Source organism: Aquarana catesbeiana, linkage group LG09 (assembly GCF_042186555.1).
Source record: "Aquarana catesbeiana isolate 2022-GZ linkage group LG09, ASM4218655v1, whole genome shotgun sequence".
Classification (NCBI taxonomy): domain Eukaryota; kingdom Metazoa; phylum Chordata; class Amphibia; order Anura; family Ranidae; genus Aquarana; species Aquarana catesbeiana.
The window spans coordinates 44,062,786-44,088,268 of record NC_133332.1 but is presented as its reverse complement, the minus strand read 5'-3'; the positions used below and the strand labels follow the sequence as shown (position 1 = coordinate 44,088,268).

Here is a 25,483-nt window from a genome sequence, read left to right as displayed (position 1 = left end):
CGAGGTGTTCAAATTATGAAGAGATAGCCCAGAAACTTGCGCAGAGATGGTATTTTGCTCCATACATAGTTGCTAAATTCTTAAAAGACAAGTCGAACCTATGTTGGAGAGGCTGTCGACAGGTGGGAACCTTGACACACATGGTATGGTCATGTCCCAATCTGCGCAATATCTGGACAGATATCTTCAAACTAATCTCAAAGGTGACGAGTGTTTATGTTCAACTGAATATTGAACAGGCCATCCTCAGCATAATTGTGTCAAACCTTCCTATTGCTGTTAGATCTATAACAACCAATATACTATTGGCAGCACACTCTGCAATTATGTTCAGATGGAAATCCACAGACATTCCCAGAGTAAGGGATATAACAGCCAAATTAAATATGATAGCTGAATACAAAAGAATTATGGCTAATAGAGATGGTAACATATCTAAATTTGAAACCAATTGGTCCACTTGGAAATCCTATTCTCTTACTTGTTAACCATTTAGGTTCATACAGGCTACATCTTTTTATTTGTTATCTTACATTAAGTGTACTTGCCCCCTAATGATACATTTTATGATATAGCAGTGAAGAGAGGGGCGGGGTTGGGGGGACTCACCCCCTTTTCAGGCACAGAGTGCTCCTAAAGGGGTGCCTGGGGGTGGGCACCCTCACTCAGTGATCCCCTTAGATCAGATTCATGTCATTTTAAAGCACAGAATTGAATACCACTATAAAAGGCAAGAATTATCTACTTATTACCTATTCACATGCATTGTGTGACGATGGTGATTAATATGTGAATGGAGAATGTTTTGCAAGTTAATTTGTTTTATTGTCATAACAGACAAAGTAAATGTATATTCCTTTGTGACACTATCTTTCAATGACTCAATAAAAATGATTGAAACAAACTACAGATCCCAATATGCACTGTGCAGTAGGAGAAGTGGAGAGAGGATATTTTTCAACTGCCTGAGAAAGTTCTTCCTGTTAGCACTGAGGGAGTTTGAGAGAGAGCACCTCTGATTGGTTATTTGCCTGGAAATTAGACTTGGGCAAACAGTTAGGGCCAAGCAAAAGTTCGGCCCGAACATCGCCTGTTTGCCCCTTTAATGAACACCCGAATTTGCAGGGTGCTCGGTGGGATGTTCACCCACAATGTGCTGCGCGCTGCACAGTGCATTCTAAGCCCTGATTAGGCAAAGCTTTGCCCAATCAGGGTACAGTGAATAGCTGGTTGTTAAGGAGTGGGGCCGGAAGCTGGCCGCCGCGTCCTTAACAATGGATGAGTCAGCAACTGTCAACAGGCTTCCCCGCTGACAGCTGAATGAAAAGAAAAAAATATTGCCAACAATTGAAAAAGTGAAAAAAAAAAAATGACAAGGGGGTCCCCCCCAATCCATACCAGGCATTTCGGGTCTGGTATTGATTTTATAGAGAACCCCATGCTAAAAAAAAAAAAAAAAAAAAAAAAAAAAATGGCTTGGCCCCCCCCCCCCCCAAAATACATACCAGACCCTTATTCGAGCACGCAGCCTGGCAGGCCAGAAAAGGGGGGGGGGACAAGCGAGCACCCTTAAATAGGTAAGGTGATAAAGTGTCAAAAACAAATAAAATCAGTACACAGGTTTTTGACAAGTCCTTTATTAAAAAAAATGTAAAAAAAGAATGTCCCCAATGTAGATTAATCGTCAATCACAAACGCCTGCCACACCTCCGGACACAAAAAAAGAAGCTCTGCAATTGTCGAAGGCTGACCGTGGAATGCCTTCTCCGCTGGGTCGCTGGGTGACAGTTCTTAAACAGAAAAGGGGCAGGGCCACCTGGTGACATTACCTGGTCGTCCACTCCCTTGTGATGTTACCAACCCAGCATACACCGGTCAGTGAAATCACAAGGGGCAGGGCCACCAGGTGACGCCACCAGGTGGCCCCGCCCCTTACCTATTTACTTAAGAACGGCCAAACCTCAGAGCAGACATTAGGTGGTCAACTGTCCTCGTAAGTGGAATTTTTTTTTCTTTTTTTGGGTCCGATGGTGCAGCGTGCGTCGTGATTGATGATGGATCTACATTGGGGGACATTGTTTTAAAAATTTTTTAATAAAGGACTAGTCAAAAACCTGTGTACTGTTTTAATTTATTTTTGACACTTTTTGGTTAATGAGCATATATGTAGCATATACTCATTCACATGGGGGGGGGGGAATCTGGGCGCCCCAGATGCTGATAAGCCCCCTGCCCACAGATCGCCACAACCACAGCCCAGGGTTGCTTTGGGGTGGGGGGTATGTGGCCTGGTAGGGTTCAGGAGGTGGGGGGGGGCTCACTCATCACCCCTTTCATGATCTGCTCAGATAAGGGCCTGGTATGGATTGGGGTGGGACCTGGTGCAGTCAGAATTTGGAACAGCTGCGCATGGCAACCATACAGCTTCTATCTTCAGCTTGTTCAGCTTTAAAAATGAAAGCTATGAGCTGATTGGTTACATGCATGGCTGCTCCAAATTCTGTCTGCTCTAGTTTTGATAAATACCCCTAAGGGCTCATTCAGACAGGCACTGAGACAGGTCCTGTATGCTATGCCACTTTTTGCTGCATCTGCATCCACCAGAGAGCTTCACCTATAGAAGTGGGTGCACATATCCGAATGCAGACACTGTGCATTTGGATACATGCAATCCTTTCCTGTCTGCGTATCAAATTTTGGCATTCAATTGTCCATGCAGCTGCTGCATCCCAATTGACTTTGACTGGACTGCATACAGAGGGATGCACAGAACACCATGTATCCCCACGCGGTACACGGCCATCACACTGGGCATGGACGCATATGCTCCATGTGAATGAGGCCTAATTGTCACGTGGGCCAGATAGCAGCAGGAAAGAGGAGATGTCGGGTAATTAAAAGAGAAGTATGGGAAGTTTATTTATGAATCATACTTGCCTAGGTAGATGCTGCATCTGCCCCCTGCCCGCTCAAAGGCTGAGAACCGAACAATCAAACAGCCAGTCACTCAGTTCTCAGAGCTCCCTTAGCAGAGAACTGGGGACTGTCAGTCTCTGGCTCTGCTCTGCCCCCCCAGTGCTCACTGAAACACTAGACTGTGGAGGGGGCTGGAGTGGCTGGCTCAGGCTCACAGCAGCTTGCTGCGTGGCTGAGCTGGGTGCTGATCCAGGCAAGTGAGTGGATCCCAACCATATATGGTCACGATCTTTCCCCAGCCTGGACCGACTCTGTGACATCAGCCGAGAGCAGGCTTAAGCCCGCTGTCAGCTGAAAACAGGTCACAGGAGTGCAAAACAATCTGAACTACTGTGATCAACAGGAGAAATACAACCAAACAGGCTTTGGCTGTACTTCTCCTTCAATAAATCTATCACACGACCTGTCTCTCTGCTCCTAATTGGCATTACTTGCGACAATTGATAAATGTCCCCATTTAAGTTGTGAACTCACCCTCTGGGGCCCAGGCAGGCTCTTCCTCAGCCCTGACTTTAAATCCAGGCTCTTTCTCTCTGAAGTTGGAAGGTCCTTCAGGCACCCTCTTTCCTAGTCCATAGGGCCTCCACGATCCCCCTCTTATAGTCCAGGACCTCCAGACAGCTGCTGCCCTTGTCAAGTGCCTCCAGACACCCCTCTCTTAATCTGGGACCTCCAGGCACCCCCGCACCTAGTCCAGTATCTCCCTTGTACCCCCCAATCAGGGGCCTTTGCCACACCAACCACCATTTCCTAGTCAATGGCCTCCTCTGCACTCACCCCCTAGTCCAGTGCCTCCTCTACACTCCCCTCCTAGTCCAAGGCCAACTCTACAGCCCACACCAAGTTCATAGCCTCCTCTGCACCCTGATCTCTAAATCCAGGTCCTTTACCACATCAATCCCACTTTCTAATACCTGGGCTTCCTCATGCCCAGTAGAGGCCCTGGACTAGGAGAAGAGTACGCCAGGGCCTCCGGTGTACTCTTCTAGTCCAGGGCCTCCTCTGCATTCCCCAGTCCAGGCCCTCCTCTGCATCCCCCAGTCCAGGCCCTCCTCTGCATCCCCCAGTCCAGGCCCTCCTCTGCACCCCCCCAGTCCAGGGCCTCCTGTTTACTCCCCTCCAAGTCCAGGGCCTCCTCTGCACCCCCCCCCCCCCGACTCCAGCACCTCCTCTGCACCCCCCCAGTCCAAGGTCTCCTCTGCATCCCTCCCTCCCCCATACAGGGCCTCCTCTGCACCCCTTCCCCCTCAGTCCAGGGCCTTCTCTGCACCCCTTCCCCCTCAGCCCAAGGCCTCTTCTGCAACCTCCCCCAGTCCAGGGCCTCCTCTGCACCCCCCCCAGTCCGGGGCCTTCTTTGAAGCCTCCGCTTCTCTGGGATGCCTCAGTCAGAAAAGACATAAGCTGTTAGGGCACTGGACAGGACTAGGAGGGAGACCTCACAGCACTCCGCTGGGGGTGTTGCTCGCATCGGGTGTCTCTGCTCTAGGGTATCACTGCCCCCGGTTCAAGTGTAAGGGGAAGGCAGCGCCAGCTGCATAGTTTGTCGAACACCGGAGAATCAAACGGGAGGGAGACCACACAGGTGCACTAGCGCTGAATCACCCTGCTCCTCCCTCCCGGTCGTCCTATAGAAAAACATTCCAGAGCAACGCTGCACAAACAAGTAACCACCCAGTGAATAGATCAAGTTAAGTGTGCCATCACCACATAGAGGGCCTCCTTACCAGATAACAGACCAAACAAAGCAGATGTCTCTTTAAGAAAACAAAACCTTGGCTGAACCCAGAAAACCAGCTTGATTGTAAGGCGGATTGGAAACTCACAACGGAGAACCGAGTAATTCATAGGATCGTAGGTGTCAGCAGATGAAAACCTCATTGGCAGGCGGTGAGTCTGAACTCATAGTATTATTATAGGAGTAGTAACATAGGGGTCAGCAGGCGGAACCACTGATCGCGGTAGGGAATCAGGCATCCAACATACCCCAAAGTGTGATGGATGCAAGGTCGCACTTTGGGGTATGTCTGTACAGTCCCTGGCCCAATCAGCATCCACATATCCAACCAGTTTTGGATCTGATGTTGCTGGTGACCATATCTTTATCTAAATTGTTCCTTTGAGGTACTGCATCACTCCTCACTGCCTTCCAGTCATGCTGACAGGGAGCTGAAACTTTGCTGCATAGTATGCCCACTGCTGCGGCTATGTCTGGTCTTGTCATGGTGGCAACATATAGAAGCTAACAGATTGCTCTACGTTTCATTGTTGGGTAGCAACTTTTCTTCTTCATTCCTCTTTAGATTGCTTTAGCTTGGTTCCATAGGAGTTTTCACTTCCTTTGCATCTTGCATATGGAGTTGTTCCAAGATTTCTGAGTTTTTTGAATTTGGTTGAGAAGATAACTTCCATCTTCTTCTCTCTCTGTTTGGATTTCCAGATAGTAGTTAATGTTCCCTAGTTCTTTGATTTCAAAGTTTTCTTCCAGCTTGTGAACTGATTATAATCCCCTTCTTGTTCAAAACAAGTTATAATGTCATCAACATAGATAAGGATGTATATCCATCTGTCTCCTTGATTTCTGGAGAAGAGGTGGGGGTCTGCTTTACTTCTTGAGAATTCCTCTCTTGTAAGCACTTTGTTCACTTTCTCATTCCACATCCTTACAGATTGCTTAAGACCGTAGATGCTCTTCTAAATTTTACACACAAGGTTGTCTCTTTGCTCAAACCCTGGTGGTTGCTCCATGTAGAGATCTTCCTTAATGTCTCCATATAGGAAAGCTGTTTTAACGTCTAGGTGTTTAACTTGCATGCCCTTCCCGGTTGCAAAGCTAAGAAGTGCTCTGATGGTGGGGTGTTTTATGAAGGGAGCGAATGTTTCATCACAATATTCACCAAATTTCTGGGAGTAACCCTTGGCTACTAGTCTGGCTTTGTATTTGTGGATATTCTCTTCTGCATCTGACTTTACTTTGAAAGTCCACTTACTTCCTATAGTTTTGCGGTTAGGAGGGAGCTCTGTGAGTGTCCAGTTTTATTTTCTTGAAGTGACTTTAATTCATCTTCTGCTGCCTTTTTTCATTTATCGGCTTCACGTTTTGGCAGTTTTTCTTTGTCTTCCCAGGATATTTGTTTAAGTATGCTGTGTGTTTTGACAGTGTATGACAGCTTGCGGCGTGGTATCCCCTTTGTAGTCCGATTGGATCTTCTGATTTCATGAAGTTCAGCAGGATCTGGTGAAGAACTTGGTTTAGGCATTGTGAGTTCCACCTCTTGTTCTGACTCCTGCACAGGTTCGCTTTGGTCAACCTTTTCTTCTAGTTTACTTGGCATATTCACTTCACAGCTTTCAGGGATCAGTGTTTCTGGTGATGGATCCTCATCAAAATAAACACTACGGCTTATTATTACTTTGTCAAATTGTCAGTCTGTGGGTGTAGGTTTCTGTAACCCTTATGCCGCGTACACACGGTCGGACTTTTCGTCTACAAGCCTGTCCGACAGACTTCCGACGTACTTTCGGCGGACTTGCGGCAGACTTTCTTACGAACGGACTTGCACACACACGACCACACAAAAGTACGACAGCCTAGTACGCGGTGACGTACACCAAGTCCGACGAGACTATAAAACGGAAGTTCAATAGCCCGTACGACACCCTTTGGGCTCCTTCTGCTAATCTCGTGTTTATCTCGTGTTAGTAGAAGTTTGGTGAGAGACGATTCGCGCTTGTGAGACTCGTATTTTTCAGTTCGTTTTAACTGTTGTTCAGTCTGTGCTTGTGAGGTTTGTATCTGCTTTTCAGTGCGTTTGGTCAGTTGGCATTGAGAAATCTTTGTTTTATTGGCCGCTCGTTCCTGATTTTCAGGTCGTTCTTCACAGGCCTTGCTGTTCTTCAGTGCGTTCTGTTTAGTGCGTTCTGACCAGCCGACCGTTTTGAAGCCATGTTACCTGTACGTACTCGTCGTAGAGCTCGTGCATTGTATGTGCTTGGTGCTGTAGTTTATTCTTCAGCCCAAGACCAGTCCATGAACAGGGCGAGGAGGAGTTCATGGACCAAGAATTGGTTGCTTCAGCGTGACCAGTTCTGTCACATGCCTTTGCTCCGTGAGATCCGTGAGAATAATCCTGAGGATTTCAGGAACTTTCTCCGGATGACGGACCCCGTTTTTGACCGTTTGTTGGCTTTGCTGACCCCCTATATCAGCAGGCAGGATACCTGCATGAGGCAAGCCATCACTCCGGAGCAGAGGCTGGTCGCTACCTTGCGGTATTTGGCCACAGGGAGAAGCCTGCAGGACCTTAAGTTCTCGACAGGCATCTCCCCCCAGGCTCTGGGGATCATTATCCCAGAGACCTGTTCTGCCATCATACAGGTCCTGCAGAAGGACTATATTAAGGTAAGATATTTTTCTTTTATTAGCATCACATGTTCTTTTATGTAATCTTTGATAATGTGATGTATTTCTTGCTTCAAACACTACTTACCATCATTGCAATATAGTGTGAATGTCCCCTTTTTATCCTCACACATGCTGGAATTTTTTACTGTTATTTTTTGTCATGCATGTATATTTTCCTTCAATAACCTTCCCAGCATGAAGTGATGGGAACATATCCACCTAGTCTACTCATTTGGAATGTATTTTGTTTGAGTGTATTTAGTGTGCTGCTAATGAGCAATTATCTAGATTTCACAACCCCCCCCCCCCCCCACCACCACCTAAACTCACTCCAAATAGTGTGCTGCTAATGAGCAATTATCTAGATTTCACAACCCCCCCACCCCCCCCCCCCCCACCACCTAAACTCACTCCAAATAGTGTGCTGCTAATGAGCAATTATCTAGATTTCACAACCCCCCCCACCACCTAAACTCACTCCAAATAGTGTGCTGCTAATGAGCAATTATCTAGATTTCACAACCCCCCCACCCCCCCCCCCCCCCCACCACCTAAACTCACTCCAAATAGTGTGCTGCTAATGAGCAATTATCTAGATTTCACAACCCCCCCACCCCCCACCCCCCCACCACCTAAACTCACTCCAAATAGTGTGCTGCTAATGAGCAATTATCTAGATTTCACAACCCCCCCACCCCCCCCCCCCCACCTAAACTCACTCCAAATAGTGTGCTGCTAATGAGCAATTATCTAGATTTCACAACCCCCCCACCCCCACCCTCGTTAAAATTTGCTGGAATGTTCTGTGGTGTTGATTTGTCTAAAGCAAATATATGTTGCACTTTGCAAAATGCATGTGCACTCTACAAGTGCATTTGTTCCAGTGCTTTAGTAAATGAGCAGAAGCTCTGCTGATTTCCATCATCAAATCATATGCAAGCCTCAAAGTGTTTTCATTAATTGCCCTTGCATGTGATTGTGTACTCCTTGCAACATGAATGCCTTTTTACATTACCTCATTTACTGTAAGCTGGTTAGCAACTGCACCTGCAGAGTGCGACAACTGCAGTCTTGTAGCCTTTTTAGTCCCTAAATTCCTGCGTGTCCTAAAAGTAATTTTTTTTAGGGATTTCACAACCCCCTAAAATGTAATCAGTGTTCCATCAGAGGGGGTGAGCAATCTGATAAGTGTGCCTTTCCATATTAGTTATTCCAGAACAATTAAATTATTGAATGTTATACTGATGCTGGGGAATAATGTTTTTAATTGTCTAATTTTCTTGCAATGTTAGCTTCCAAATTAATTGATTTTGGTTTTCTTGTTTGATTTCCCAGTTTCCTTCAACGCCACAGGAATGGCAGACTGTGGCATCCCATTTTGCCAGCCGTTGGGACTTTCCCAATTGTGGAGGGGCTATAGATGGGAAACATGTCCACATTGTGCCACCACCCCATTCGGGGTCATATTATTTTAATTATAAGGGGTTCCACAGTATTGTTTTAATGGCGGTGGTGTCGGCACACTATGATTTTTTATATGTGGACGTGGGGAAGAATGGCCGGATGTCGGATGGAGGAGTATTTGCCCAGACGGAGTTCTGCCAGCGTCTCCAGAGTGGTGGCCTGGGATTGCCACCTGATGAGGATAACGTGGAAGGACTCCCCTTTGTCTTCATTGCCGATGAAGCCTTCGCTCTCAGCAAGCACCTCATGAGGCCATTCCCCCAAAGAACCCTCACCCCGGAGAGGAGGGTTTTTAATTACCGGCTGGCCAGAGCTAGAAGAGTGGTTGAGAATGCGTTTGGAATTCTGGCCAGCCGGTTCCGCCTGTTTCAAACAGCCATTAATTTGGCGGAATACAAACTTAATTTTATCGTTTTATCGTGCTGCATTCTGCACAACTTTTTAAATAAGCATTCTCCAAATTATATAGGCACAGTTGGGCCTGAGGCCGGACAAATAGAAGCCAACCTTACAGGCCTGGATACTGTCCGTACTGGCTTGGCCCCCCAAAGTGCCCGTCAAGTTAGACAGCAATATGTTAATTATTTTATGGGTAGGGGGGCCATTGCAATGGGCCAGGATATATAATTTTTGACAATAAAAAAATTATTGATGAAATCTTGCATTATATTTATTGCTTGCCTTTCTTTTGGGCTGTCTCCTAGGTTATGGTCGAGCAGTTGTAGTGCCAACTGTATTGTAATTTTAAATGTCTAAATAAGCTCCATTGCCACTGTAACCAACTTTTTTACAATTATAACTAAAATGATACTGAGCCTTGAAATAACAAACCACACATTTATTTAATTCCTATAAGGAGATGTTTTTATTAATGGTTGTTATGCATTCCGTTCTGCATTTAGTATAAAATGTTCATAGACAAAAATAGAATGATATCTTAATAATGTAGCAAAATATAATTATATCTAAATATTTATACCTAATCCACAAAAAAATATTTTTGGCTTTTTGATTTTCACAAACAGGCTTTTTTTTTTGTTTTGGGAAAATCAAGTTTTGTTTTTTTTTTTTTTTTTTTTTTAAAGCAATTTTTTTGTTTATGTTTTTTTTTTATCAAGTTATTTTTGTTTTTATTATTTTTTTTTAATAAAGTTTGTATATTAATTTTTTTTGGTTTTTTAAAATCACGTTTTTTAATTTTTTTGGTTTTTTAAAATCAGGTTTTTTAATTTTTTTGGTTTTTTAAAATCAAGTTTTTTATTTTTTTTGGTTTTTTCAAATCAAGTTTTTTATTTTTTTTGGTTTTTTAAAATCAAGTTTTTTATTTTTTTTGGTTTTTTAAAATCAAGTTTTTTAATTTTTGTGGTTTTTTAAAATAAAGTTTTTTATTTTTTTTGGTTTTTTAAAATCAAGTTTTTTATTTTTTTTGGTTTTTTAAAATCAAGTTTTTTATTTTTTTTGGTTTTTTAAAATCAAGTTTTTTATTTTTTTTGGTTTTTTAAAATCAAGTTTTTTATTTTTTTTGGTTTTTTAAAATCAAGTTTTTTATTTTTTTTGGTTTTTTAAAATCAAGTTTTTTATTTTTTTTTGGTTTTTTAAAATCAAGTTTTTTTTTTTTTTTTTTTTGTGTTTTTTTGAAAATCAATTTTTATTTTTTTGTGGATTTTTGAGGTATTTACGAGAAACAGCCCTCCTTTTTTACATTAGGTTAAACAGCCATTTATGTTCTGCCAAAAAAAAAAAAGAGAAGGCCCAGAATGGGGTCAGCAAAACAGGAAATGAAGGACATGATTGATGTTTTGGGGTTTAAAAAAGGGCATTTATATTCGACCCAAAACATCAATCATGTCCTTCATTTCCTGCTGCATACGATCCAGCCGATTCCGCATTTGATCGATCTCCCCATTCCAGGCCATGATTTGAGCAATTAGCCGTTGGGCACTGTCTGTGGTGAAATAGTCACTTGGACCTAAAGTGGAATGAAAAAAAAAATATGTTTAGAAATATGCACACATAAGTTTACCTTACCATAAAGCTGGTGTCTCAAACACTGACCTGGTGGGGTGCCCATGTCGCATACTTCATGAACATCCTCGGGGGTGGCGCTGTTGCTTGACTCAAGCACAACCAGATCACCTAAAATAGAGTAGAAAAATTACATAAAATAAAAGGCAGCCATGCATAGATTACCGTAAGCTGGTGTGTCAGACACTCACCTGGTGGGGTGCCCATGTCGCTCACCTCTCCTTCCTCCACATCCTCAATGGGACTTGGGCTTATTTCCCAATCATGTTTTGCTTGGGGTGGACTGTCTTCTGGTTGTTGGCTGAGTGATTTTTCCCCTATGTGAAACAAAAAATTAATAATCTAATTAGCACACAGATATTTTAGTACATAGTAATTTTCCAACATTTGTAATGAAGTGGTTTGTGTAGAGTTCCTATTTTACCTCAATATTTAAAATTAGAAAGACATATCGGATAGATAGATATCAATATCTCAAAATATAGTTAATAATCTTTTGATCTCTCTCTATATCTGGAACAAAATCTCTAAATATCTAACTAAATGTAAAGCCAAAAAATTAAGATAACTTCAAATCTTCAAAAAGAATGTTTTACATTTCTATATCTATCTATCTACCTATCTCTATATTTCTCTCTCTCTCTATATATTTCTCTCTCTCTCTCTCTCTCTCTCTCTATATCTCTATATCTATATCTATCTCTCAATATATATATATATATATATATATATATATATATATATATATATATATATATCTCTCTCTCTCTATAGTTATATATATATATATATATATATATATATATATATATATATATATATATATATATATATATATAGTTATATATATATATAGTTATATATATATGTATATATATATATATAGTTATATATATATGTATATATATATATATGTGTGTATATATATATATGTATATATATATATATGTGTATATATATGTATATATATATATATATATATGTATATATATATATATATATGTATATATATATATGTATATATATATGTATATGTATATATATATGTATATATATATATGTATGTATATATATGTGTATATGTATATATAGATATATATCTATAGATATGTAACGAGGTTTCTTAAAAGATCGTTTAAAACGATGAACAAAAAATCGGATAGGAAGGAAAAGCACATGGAGCAGTATACAAGGTAATAAACACAAGAGAAAAACACGACAAGTACTTACTTTTTTTAAGAACTTTCCGGATACGTCGGTATTGATCCGGCTCCCTGAGTTTCAGGTCAGACCATCTTTTTCGCAGTTGATCTTTGGAGCGCTGGACCCCAAAAGATGCCTGCAAAGTCTCCACGACCTTCGCCATTATTTTGGCCTTGCGCAAATTTGGCCGTGCGTACGGCCCATAATTGCCATCATAGTCGTCTTTGTGAAGAATGGCCACCATCTCCACCATCTCTTTAAAACTCATATTAGAGGCCTTAAATCTAGGCCTCATAGATTTCGCAGACGTTCCAGCCTCCGGGCTGTCTCCACTACCTGAGGTCGTCAACATTTCAGGTGTCTCCGCCATTCTTTAACTCCACTACGCGCCATAACAAAAAATGGGCGGAGAACATGAGTTAAAATCGAACGTCAGGGGCGGGCGACGCAGGCGGAGTTTCACACATGCGTAGTGTATAAAGAGGGGCCTTGCGCACGTGTCGTACGTACGTTCTGTGCGTCGAATTAGGGGGCGGAGAACATGAGTTAATTTCGAACGTCAGGGGCGGGCGACGCAGGCGGAGTTTCACACATGCGTAGTGTATGACGAGGGCCCTTGCGCACGTGTCGTACGAACGTTCTGTGCGTAGGTGATAGTGGACCAGGACGTTACAAAACGAAGGTAATTTTAAATATTTTTTTTGGGTTTTATGGTCATGACTTTGTAGCAAGCGGCCTATATGGCTTGATAGATTGATGAGGCCTACATAGGGAGAAGATGATGAGGGGTTAGCCGAAACCTATAATAAAAGTGTTTTTTGTCTTGTGACTTCATCTTTTCCAGATATAATGAATCCCCTATTTAAGGATCCAGAGTTCCTTACATCTTTTATTTCCAAATATCGAGAGATGAGGAATTTGTGGGAGGTGAAACACCCTCAGTATTATGCTAAGCATGTGAGGAAGTCAACGCTGGAGAGACTTCTGGCCTTTGTCCAGGCGACCATCCCGGAAGCAACAATGGAGACATTGCTCAAGAAAATTGGGGGCTTGAGGAACATGTATAAGAGGGAGCATAAGAAGATCCAGGAATCAAGGAGATCAGGAGCATCAGCAGATGATGTTTATGTACCCAGGCTGTGGTACTATAATCAACTACGTTTTCTGGATGACCAGAATGAAGCCAGGCCATCACTTTCAACCCTTCCCTCCACCCTTCCCTCCACCCCAGCAGAGGCTGATGAGGAGCAAGCTGGGTCTTCCATCCTGGATGAACCAGATATGACCATCTGGAGTCAGGTAAATTATTTTAACAAATATTTACTGTACTAATATTAATGATGTTAACTGGATGTTATAATTGTCTAAAATAATTTGGCACTCAAAATTGGGTATACATATCAATTGACAGTAGTGGCTAAATATGTTTGGCACCTGCTTGAAATAATTAGGGTGTCTGATTAGACTCTTTTATTAAAGAGAAGTATTCACATTGAATTTGCTATTCATGAGAAGCAAACTGTGTGTCATTGATGAACCCCAAAAAATATACTCAAACTATTGTCCTTTTTTTTATACACAGGATGAGTCCATCCAGGAGGAATGTGGGGAAAGTGGCAGGCAGGAGGAGACCAGGCCCATGGACAGCCTGGAGGAGGCCGGATTCACCATCATCCTGGAGGAGGCTGGGCCCAGTGTCAGGCAGGAGGTGGCTGCTCCCAGTGAGGTGGCTGCTCCCAGTGAGGTGGCTGGGCCAAGTGAGGTGGCTGGGCCAAGTGAGGTGGCTGGGCCCAGTAGGAGCCTGACCGAATCCCAAGTGCCTCCCCTCCACCTTCCCAAAAAAAGGGCCAGGAAGGGGATGGTCACACAGGACGCATCCCTGCGCCTCATGCAAGAGGCCACCCGTTTTTTAAGGAGCCCCCCGAAGCGGAAGAATCCTATGGCTGCTACTTAGCCAGCAGGCTTCTTCAGATGAATAGGGAGCAGCGCCTCATTTGTGAGCGCCTATTTGGGGAAACAATCCATAAGGGGCTGCAGGGCACGCTAACACAAAACACCCAACTACATGAGGCAGCCCCCCCTCCTCCTCCTCCTCCTCCTCCTCCTCCTCCTGCCACAACTGAAACACCAGAGCCACAGCCTCAAAAGAAGGCTACAGGGAAGGCTGCAGGGCAGCGTGGAGGAAAGGCTGCAGGGAAGAGAAGAAAATGATGACCTGGGTTCAGTCTGGTCTGACAGAAGACGCAGGCTGTTGTAGGACCACAGTCTGGGGACATCTAGATCATCTGCTGGTGCTGTTGATCTCTGGGATTCTTGGACCAGATTGTGCTCCCTCTTATATGGACTCCGCAAGATCCCAATTTTCTGGTACACCGACTTTTTCCAGCGTTGACTTCCTCTTTATTTTATTTTGACCATGAATAAATGGATCATTTTTTGAGTTTAGCAAAAGACTTTTTATGTTTTTTCTTTGAAATCATTGATTTTACACACAATGTTAAATTAACAAGGGACAACAATCTCATTGAGTTAGAAAAAAAACACACCAAAAATACATTACTAATGTTAATAATGTTCAAGTGGTAAGTCTTGAAAATCCAAAAATTTACGTAACCAAAAACGGTGCTTTGGGTTAACTTTATCTAAAAACTAAAAAATAATCACTATAAAAAAAAAAAAACAGAATAATGGGTTCTTTGTGGTAACTTTACAAACCTAAAAAAAAAAAAGGGGAAAAAGTATTATTAGTATGGAAACATTGTTTTTAAAATGCATACTATATCATTCATGAGATCAAAGAGAAAAAGAATCCAGAAATCAGTTTGGGAGAACTCTGATTATGAACAGCAAAACACCTTCGTTCTTTATAGAGCCTTCGTAAAGAAGAAATAAAATGCGCTGCATTCAACGATCACAGATTTTGCAGCGTGATGAATGTGCTACCTACAATACGAACACTAGTTTTACTAGACCGAGTGCTTCCGTTTAGTTTTTGCTTATGAGCATGCGTCGTTTTTTTGTCCGTCGGACTAGCATACAGACGAGCGGACTTCGGGGTCCGTCGTACTTACGACGTAAAGATTTGAAGCATGCTTCAAATCTAAAGTCCGTCGGATTTGAGGCTAAAAAAGTCCGTTGAAAGTCCGGAGAAGCCCACACACGATCGGATTACCAGCCAGCTTTAGTCCGTCAGCGTCCGTTGGACTTTTGTAGACGAAAAGTCCGACCGTGTGTACGCGGCATTAGTTTGCTCACTGTAGCCTACTATAATGTCCTCTATAGCTCTGTTCTCCAGCTTGGATCGATTCTCACTTGGAATATAGGCATATGCTTTACATTCAAACACTGCTGTGCCCTAGCCTAGGCTTTGATCCATACCACATTTCGAATGGAGTACTTTCAATGGCTCTTGAGGGTAGTCTTTTCCATAGGTAGGTTGCATTCATGACTACTTCTCCCCAGTACTTGTGAGGTAGGTTGGCATCCGACAACATGCATCTGGCCATTTCTATAAGAGTGCGATTTTTCCTTTCTGCTACACCATTTTGTTCAGGAGTGTATGGTGTGGTTGTCTGGTGTACTATGAGGCCACCTCTTTGCTTATGTATTCTCCCCATTGTTGGTGTGTGTTATTCCTGGTTTGCATTGGAATTCCTTGCTAAACATAGCAACAAACTCTTGAAGTTTCTCTGATGTTTCATCAGATAAGTAGTTGGGTACCTGGAATAATCATTAATGAAAGTCAGTAGATATCTGGTCCCGCCTGACTTGGGAGTTTTCATTGGACCACATATGTCACTTTCTATAAGCTGCAGGGGGGAGGTAGTTCTTTGAGATGCCTGTGGAAAGGGAGCATGTGTGGCTTTTGTTTCAATACAGCACGATAAACCAATCTTTATAATGTCCAGTATAGCTTCTGGACCTCTGTGCCCCAACTGCCTGTGCCATAAGTGAATACATTTGCTGTGTGGGTCATTAAATACTATATGGCTTGCTGGTCTGTGGTGATGAGCCTGTATATGTGATCATACACCTTGTGCCTTTGTGCATCTTAAGATTTTTATCATCATGGTGCGCATTCTCCTTCCTTCTGTCATATTCATCGATTAATTTCCTTTTTACATATCCTAACGTTAGTTCCTGCTCGGGTCTGGTTTCTAAAGCATTAATAAGAGCAGTATATGTCTATGGAAGGCTGCAGAGGAGCAGAGAAACAATATGGTTATCTTTGATGTCCTCTCCTATGGCTCGTAGCTGCGCTATGATCTCTAGCATAGCTTTGATGTGATCACACATTTGCTGGCCATCTTCTAGTCTCATTTTATATAATTTTCTTAGTAGAAACAACTTACTGTTGAGACTTGAACACTCGTGCAGCTTTTGTAGTGAAGTCCACATTCCTTTGGCTGTTTTCTGTGTTCTTATGTGGATAAGCTGGTCATCTTCCACAAGTAAACTTATAATTGCTTTTGCCTATCTTTTCTGTCCCAGTCTGTCCGTCTCTCTGTTTGGGGGTCTGTCTGTATTCAGCACCTGGCACAAGTCATTCTTGCTAAAAAGCATTTCCAGTTTAAATTTCCACAGCTGGTAATTGCCATTGTTCAGCTTTGCTATTGCAAACTTCACATCTGAACCACTTGCCATCTTTACATACAGAATTCTCTTTCCAGTGCCCTGGGTGCCTGGTGCCCATAACCTATTAGCAGGGTATTGATTTATGAAGCTTCTTGGTTGCAGAGAAGACTTTCATGGAGGATATCTTTATCATAGAACAGGAAAAACAGGAACTGAATAACAAACAAGTGCATATAACAGAGATAGACCATACATCCTATTATATCGTAAAAGACAAGAACTATACACTATAATACTACAGCACCACCTGCTGGTATAGCTAGGTCTAATGCATATATAATGTTCACGGTACTTTACATGATGTTGCTTTTTCCAACACCAGTCACCCTCTGTGAAGAAAGAAGTAATCCGGATGGCTGCACTCCAACAAAAATATTTTTATTAACGACAGTCCATACAGAAAAGGAATAAAACAGATCGTCGATGCGTTTCACACCGTAACTACTGGTGCTTACTCATAGCTTTCTTGTCCTTCTTGTCTGACCACTCACCCTCCGCTTTCCACCGCTGATCACCGGAGGCTTTCGGGGGGGGGGCTGTGGGGGTAACCCCTTCTACAGCAAGAGGTCACCGCAGCATCCCAGGGACTGAAGTGAGAGCTATTAGAACATTGCTGATACTGCAGGGACCGAGCCACTGAGAGCAGGACACAAAGTGTACCCAATCTATACCAAACCTATACTGCACGCTATACCGTGCTTATTCCAAACTTAGAATGCACCTATACCAACCCCATACCATATTATACCAAACCTTTACTGCATCTGAACTAGATTTACCTTGCACCTGTGCTGAGACTATACTGTACATATAAAGAATGCAGGTTAACTGGGACTGTCATTAAGTGCAAAGATGCTCTTAAAGGGCCCCAATGATAGCCAGCAGATGAACATCTTAAAGAAATACCCCTCCTGTAATAACTATTTTGCAAGCCCCATTTGTTTCCCTGCGCCCAGTGCTACCATCTTCCTTTGCTTTTGGATAGTGCATACCCAGTCTGTTTAGGAGTAGCATTGCCTCCATAAATGCAGTTTTCTGGCAGTATAGTTCCAGCACTCTGTGGATTCAACTTTACTACTGCTTACTGCTGCACTTAAGGTGGCCCTGCAACTGTTTATGCTGATCTGGATGCCAAATATCCTCTTATACCTAGTCCTTACTTTTAAATCATGTTGTATGCCAATTCGAAATTTTGGAAATTGTAAAAATTTGAAATTTCAGAAATGCGACATTTTGAATTTCCGAATTTCCAATTTCCGAAATCCTGAAAATTTGAAATCCTGAAAATTTGAAATCCTGAAAATTTGAAATTTCGGAAATTTGAAATTTCGGAAATTTGAAATTTCCGAAATTTGAAATTTCCGAAATTTGAAATTTCCGAAATTTGAAATTTCCGAAATTGCAAATATCCAAATCTCAGAAAAATCGAAATTTGGGAAATTCGTTATTTTGGAAATTCGGAAATTGGAACATTTCGGAAATTCAAAAGTTCGGAAATTGGAATATTTCGGAAATTCGGAAGTTCGGAAATTCGAAATTTCATAAATTTGAAAATTAAAAAATTTGGAAATTGGAAGATCCAAAAAGATCCCCCTCCCCTTTCCCCCCCCCCCTTTTTTCCCCCCCTCCCCTCCCCCCCCCCTTTTTTTCCCCTTCCTCCCCTTCCCCCTCCCCCCCCCCTTTTTTTTCCCCTCCCCCTCCCCTCTCCCTCCCTTTCCCCTTCCCCTCCCTCCCCCTTCCCCCCCCCCCCTCCCCTCCCCCCCCTTTTTTTCCCCCCCTTCCCCTCCCCTCCTCCTCCCTCTTTTCCCTCCCCCACTTCCCTATTCACACACACCTCCCGTGGTTTTCCCCTCACTTGCACACTGTTTGAAATTCAAAATACATCACTGGCACCCCCACCTTACTCCTCCCCCTCATTGATTTCTCATTCATCTACTCTACCTCATTATACATTTTATTAATCCAGGGTCTGTTTAGTCATCCCCTGTGTTCGCCGCGGGGGGAATTACTTGGGGCCATGCGTACCCACAGACAACCTTAGAACGGGTGAGCCCATCCTTTTTTCTACCTATATTGTATATTATTTAATGCATTCTTCAATGTCTTTGCTGCTTTCTTTTGTTTTTGTATAATTTTTTATATGATTGTATTTACTACAATTACTGTATGTTGCACCACAGATATTGCTCTCCTGAGGAAGCGGTGAAACCGCGAAACCGGTCGAGAATCCAAGCTCTATTTGTGTCTATCTCACTACAAGTTGTAATGTAATTGGTTGTGTGTATTGCTCCCGCTTTTAATTGCAACTGTATGTGTTAATGTTACAATCTTTTAATCATGTTTTCTATTAAAATGGAATTTTTATATTTTACTATTGTTTTTGTCACTATTACCTTCTATTATTAATTTTGATTATACCCGGTACCGGAATAGTCCCCTCGTTTTTTTCCCTCCCCTCTTTAGGGGTTATTGCCTTCAGTGCATGCGGTATTGAGATACTGGTCGACAGTGGCAGCCACCTGCGACCTTCCTCTACCTCATGCCCTTTGCCCTGTATAAGAATGAAAATCTGAAAATTCAAAAGAATGAAAATCTGAAAATTCAAAAACCCGAAAATCTGAAATAATAACTAATAAATATTAAATTATAGGTATTGGAATTTCCTTTCAAATTTGGCTGTTAATGAACGCAACGAGTACGAATTTATGCAAAGTTACAAATTATCTGAAATAACGAATGCCGTATCTAAACGAATGGAACGTAACAATCTCATAATAAATAATAATAATAAAACCTTATTATTATGATTTATTAATTTGTTCCATTCCATTTGTTTAGATGCTGCATTCGTTATTTCAGATAATTCGTAACTTCAGATAAATTTGTATTCGTTACGTTCACAAACAGCCAAATTTGAAAGGAAATTCCAATACCTATAATTTAATAATTAGTTATTATTAGTTAGTTATTATTTCGAATATTATTTAAAAAATTCGGAAACTCAAAATTCAAAAATTTGCAATTCGGTAATTTTAAAATTCAGAAATTTCGGAAATTTTTAAATTTGGAAACTTGAAAATTCGGAAATTTGAAAATTTGAAATTTGGAAATGTGAAAATCCAAATTTTCAAATTTCCGAATTTCCAAAAAAAGCAAAAAAACGAATGAAACAAAAACGAAAATGAACAAATTTTTTTTGTCAATGCACATGTCTAACTAATAGAGCACGTTGCACCTTGGATGTTTTCTAGCAGAAGCTATTTTCGATTCATTTGTTTTGGGAAAAGTTGTTGCTAATAAATAGCTGCACACATATTTATTATATGACTTTGTTCAGCTGTGAGGGATACAAAGCAAGTGCGTGCTTGCTTCTCCTTAGGTGTATTTATTTTTAATCATTACTACACTTCTAAACCTTGTGGACAGCCTTCCCAGAAGAGTTGAAGCTGTTATAGCTGCAAAGGGTGGGCCAACTCAATATTGAACCCTACGGACTAATACTGGGATGCTATTAAATTTTACGTGCATGTAAAAGCAGGTGTCCCAATACTTTTGGTAATATAGTGTAGTTCCAGCACTTGATAGATTAACGTTTACTACTGTTCACTGCTGCACTTGAGGTGGCCTTGTTACTGTTTATGCTGATCTGGATGCCAAATATCATCTTATGCCTAGGCTTTACTGTTAAAGAGGAGCTGCACCTTAAAAAAAAAATATTGAAAGCCAGCAGCTACAAATACTGCAGCTGCTGACTTTTAATAAATGGACACTTACCTGTCCCAGGGTCCAGCAATGTCGGCAGCCGAAAGCCGATCAATCGCTCGGCTCTCGGCTGCCCCCACCACCATCCTCGGTCAGGGAATCGGGAAGTGAAGCGCTGCGGCTTCACTGCCCGGTTCCCTACTGCGCATGCGCGAGTCGCGCTGCGCCTCTGCACTGGTCCCCGTTGTGTGCTGGGAACTGTGTGTTTCCCAGAACACAATGAGGGGGGGCGGGCATCTGCGGATATCTGCCGCTGTCTAAGCCCGGAAGTGGCTGCAGATACCTGTATTAGACAGGTATCTGCACCCCCCTCCCCCCGAAAGGTGCCAATTGTGGCACCGGAGGGGGGGAGGAATCCGATGAGCGGAAGTTCCACTTTAGGGTGGAACTCCGCTTTAATCACATTGTATGCTAATTTGTGTTATTGCCATTGTTAATCCATTTTATGCTTGCCTAGTTACCAACCATATTGAGCGACGATATATTAAGTCTGCCTTTACCACCTGGTTTGGTGCCTGTTTTCTTTGATATATTAAAACTATTAGGTATGCCAAGTATTGCTTTCAGTGATTTCTTGTGATATTGTATGTTTGTAGACTCAACCTGGTTTATCAGAGGGCCTGAGATTCTTAAAAATGCAGAGACAAAGAACAAGAGACCCATCCTATATAGTGGCTCCTACAAGGCTAGCTCTATATATGTTTAGACATAGCCATGCAGATAGTTTTTATATTTTATTTACCAGTCTTTCCTGGGGGGCATAGGCACATAAATGACGCCACCTTGTCGATGCAAGTAGACCCCTGAAAACAGGCACCTATGGCACAGTCGTCAATGTTGTGATCACAGTTGTCACCATCCCATCCGTTAGCGCACACACATCTGTATCCTCCGTATGTGTTCTGACAAGTTCCTCCATTTCTACATATGCCTTGAGTCTGACATTCCTCAATGTCTTTGGAACAAAGTCCTCCTACTGGAGAAGAAGGGACAAGGAGAGTCATTGAAATAGATATGTGAAAACATGTGGACCCAAGCATCCTTGTTTACTGACCTCAGAACTTTCACCTCCTTAATCCAACTTTAATCCTAAGCAAAACCCCTAAACCTAACTCTTATGCCCTGTACACACGGTCGGACTTTCCGATGGAATATGTGCGATCGGAGCTTGTTGTCGGGAATTCCGACCGTGTGTGGGCTCCATCGGACTTTTTCCATCGGAATTTCCAACACACAAAGTTTGAGAGCAACAAAAGTTTTCCGACAACAAAATCCGTTCGCGTAAATTCCGACCGTGTGTGGACAATTCCGACGCACAAAGTGCCACGCATGCTCAGAATAAATTCCGAGACGGAACAGCTCGGTCCGGTAAAATTAGCGTTCGTAATGGATATAGCACTTTCGTCATGCTACAATGTTTTAAATTATTTAATGCAGCGCACTCTCTTCTTCTTTATAATGCTAGAAGAATAAAGTTGTTTTGCTGCTTATATTCACACAGACTTCTCACAAACTTCTTTCTTTATTATTTCTCGTGATTTAATGACTATAATATTTGTATTCGTCAGATCTAACAAAATTTTTTGGGGTTTTATGTTTTTATATTTTTGATGATTTGTTGTTTGTTTTTTTAATCAAGATCTCCTGTTTTTGTTTTTATTTATTTTTCAGAAAGGCCATGGCTAAAGTTGTGAAGAGTCTGCACAGGAATTTTGGGGTACGGCGATCCAAGGATCAACTGAGGAAACGGTGGTCGGACCTCAAATTAAGGGAGCACGATCAGTATAGAATGATCAGAAGAGTGCTGCAAAAAAGTAAGTAGTTGTCCTGTGTTCCTATTATTTCTTTTTATCACGTTCGTGCTGCTCCATGTGCTTTTCTTTACTGTTGTACAGTTTAAAATGACAACTTTCATGTTCATGGGCACATTAATCGTTAGTAGGAAACATTGTTCGTTCGGCCACTAAAATGCGATGTTTTGTCCAGATGCAGTTCAATACAGTTTTTCTGGCCTACTTCTATTAAAAAAAGTTTGTTGTCTAGGTGGGTTTGTAACTAGAATGAAATGCAAACTAGATTCTGTGTAAGGAGAGGACACTCAGCAGCTGTTTACACATCTGGACGCTGGAGCACTAGTGTGGGACAAAAGAAGACCCTTTTTATGAGGGGGCCCCACACAGGTGCTCCAGTGAATAATATAGGGGTGTCTCCATCTGTGAAGCTTTCACAAAACAGGTAAGTATTCCAACTTTACAAAGGACAAAAAAAATTCTTCAGCTTGGAACTCAAATATCTGTGTGCTAAATATACCTATTTTTGTTCACATAGGGGAGAAAATACTCGGAGGACACCACTCATCAGAGGAGACCAGGGACTCCTCACCTCAGGAAGAAGGGGAAATCCCCCAAACCCAACCAGAGGAGGGAGGCGTTGTAGAAATTGTCTCCACAACAGGTGAGTATTTATATTTTTATTATTATTTATAATACATGGTGTGTTTTGTTTTTTTTTGTAGGTGATCGTGATGTTGTGGAAGAGAAATGTCATTTCACAAGTGAAAGTGCCCAGATCCTCATCGGGGAGATAGCGGGGTGTAATCGAGATTTAGGAAACATAAAGCAAAACATAAATGATGTTCAAAACAAAATGAAGAACATCATTGATGTTTTAGGGAGAATATAAAACACCCAGAAATCCCTAAATTTCTTCTGTTTTTTGTGCCAAAATTTTTTTTACGTATGTTAAAAGCCAAATTTAGAAGATGCACACAGTGTGTCAACATGTGCTATCTGCCATCACGGGAGATCAATGTACGCGTTTTGTGGGTGCAACCCCTTCCTCAATAATAAAGTAGCTGAGAGGAAGGGGTTGCACCTACAAAACACGTCCATTGATCCTCCATGATGGCAGCTAGCCAATGTTGACATTAGGCAATTTGTGTGCATCTTCTAAATTTGGCTTTTACAGGGGTGACATCACCCCATCTGCTGAACGCAGTATCAAACACAGTTTGTACATACTCATGTCTGATATTGCCTTCACTTTATAAAAGTTGAACTTTGTAAGATCCTGAGTTGTGTATTTTTTTATGGTTTTAAACATGCCTGTTTTACCATAAAAGGTGATTTCTACTTAATGTGACCTAAAAAAATGTTAGACAACAAACATGTTGGTTTGTTCAAAAACCCTTTTATAAAACGCACATGTGATTGTGCTTTGATTAAAGAGATTGATAATCAACAATTTGTGGCTTCTTCTTTCATTGCTCAAAAGCATTTTTTGGAGTAAAGTTGGTGTTTTCAGTGACAATGGGGGTTATATACTAAAGGCAAATACACTTTGCACTACAAGTGCAGTTTCTGTGCAGTCAAAGTGTATTTTCCTTTGGTAAATAACACCCAACAGTGCTTTATAATTTTACACAATCACGCCATTTTTATGACTCCCCAAATTTCGGTCATGGTGCAGAAAATTAATAATATTTTTGTCAGTAATGCATTACATACATTAACAACAAAAACAAGGTGTGTGTAGCAGACCCACAACATAAAAAGGAATAGTTAGCCGAAGAAGAGATTGTCACCTCATGTGTCAACAAAATGTCGTTTGCACTGTTGAAGAGAAAGGCCCAAAAAAATAACATTAATAAAAGATAACCAAGGAGACAGCTAAAAGAAAGCCAAGCAGTAAATCAAAGCAAATATTTTTTATATTTCAAATATATTTTGATTTAAAAAATGTCTCAGACATTGTCTGGCATATCGATGTCCCCCCTACCCGCAAAGTATTCCATGTATCTTATACTGGCCTCGCGGGCACTCTGGGGGGGCAAGCCAGGATGGCCAGTTTCAAGCGCCGTCAGGGTTGGTTCATTAATATGAATTCCGGCCTCAGGCCCAACTGAGGCAGCATAGTTGAAAGAATTTCTCCTTAAAAAGTTGTGGAGAACACAGCAACACAGGATGATGTGATTGAGTTTATATTCCGCCATGTGTATCGGTATAAGAAATAGGTGGAACCGTCTGGCCATTATTCCAAACGTGTTCTCCACCACTCTTCTGGCTCTGGTAATTAAAAACCCTCTGGTTCAGAGTGAGGGTCCTAATAGGGAATGGCCACATAAGATGGTCCCCCACCGCAACGAAGACGAATGGGAGTCCTTCCGCATTGTCTTCTGGAGGTGGCAAGCCCAAGCTACCATTCTGGAGATGCCTGTAGAACTCGGTCTGGGCGATGACTCCACCATCCGACATCCGGACATTCTTCCCCACGTCCACATACAGGAACTCGTAAGTAGCCGACACCGCCGCCAACATCACAATACTATTGAACCCCTTGTAATTATAATGGTATGACCCCGAGTTGGGGGGTGGGACTATGTGGACGTGTTTCCCATCAATTGCCCCTACGCAGTTGGGAAAGTCCCACCGCTGGGCAAAGTGGGAAGCCACAGTCTGCCATTCCTGTGGCATGGAAGGAAACTGTGGAGTCAAATAAGATAAAAAAAATTGTCATTTTGCACATAAACATTGAAAGCAGATTAGAAAAACAAACATTCTTGGCCAACATCAGTATAACATTTATTTTATGGAGTATTTAAAGACAAAAGTATAAGGTCCACCTATCAGATTCCTGACCCCCTGTAATGGCCCATTGTAAAAATTTTAGGGGTGGGGAGAAATGTTTTGGACAGGTAACCCTCTCCACTTCATTGAGAGATGAATGCCTAAATAATGTGTTTTACTTTGGCCAGCCCCTCCTTACTTACACTATTGCCAGCCCACTGGACAGGTAAGTGTCATAATACAAATATATAAATACACACTGTACAAATTGGAGCACGATTTTAACATTCTGCAATTGCCTATCAAGATAATAATAGGATACAAAAACTTTAAACAGTACCATTTTAAAGTATTCAGGCAGGCCCTTGCACTACATGCTTTGGGGAATTCATACAGAAATCTGACCACAAAAGAGGTAGGTATAGTGTGTATGGGTTTGGCAAAGTCAGAA

The 25,483-nt window shown here is 41.9% G+C and overlaps 1 protein-coding gene across 5 annotated transcripts in view; it reads right to left on the bottom strand.

Annotated features, from left to right (window-relative positions):
- LOC141107557 (uncharacterized) overlaps nucleotides 1-25,483 on the bottom strand; it is a 122,919-nt gene that overhangs the window by 16,528 nt on the left and 80,908 nt on the right. For 2 of the 5 annotated variants that reach the window (XM_073598381.1, XM_073598383.1), the window contains one exon: nucleotides 21,210-21,443. The exons of 2 other annotated variants lie outside the window; for them this stretch is intronic. In XM_073598381.1, coding sequence (XP_073454482.1) covers nucleotides 21,210-21,443 — 234 coding nt within the window. The remainder of the gene's footprint in view (nucleotides 1-21,209; nucleotides 21,444-25,483) is intronic. One more of the 5 variants, XM_073598382.1, reaches the window with a different exon arrangement.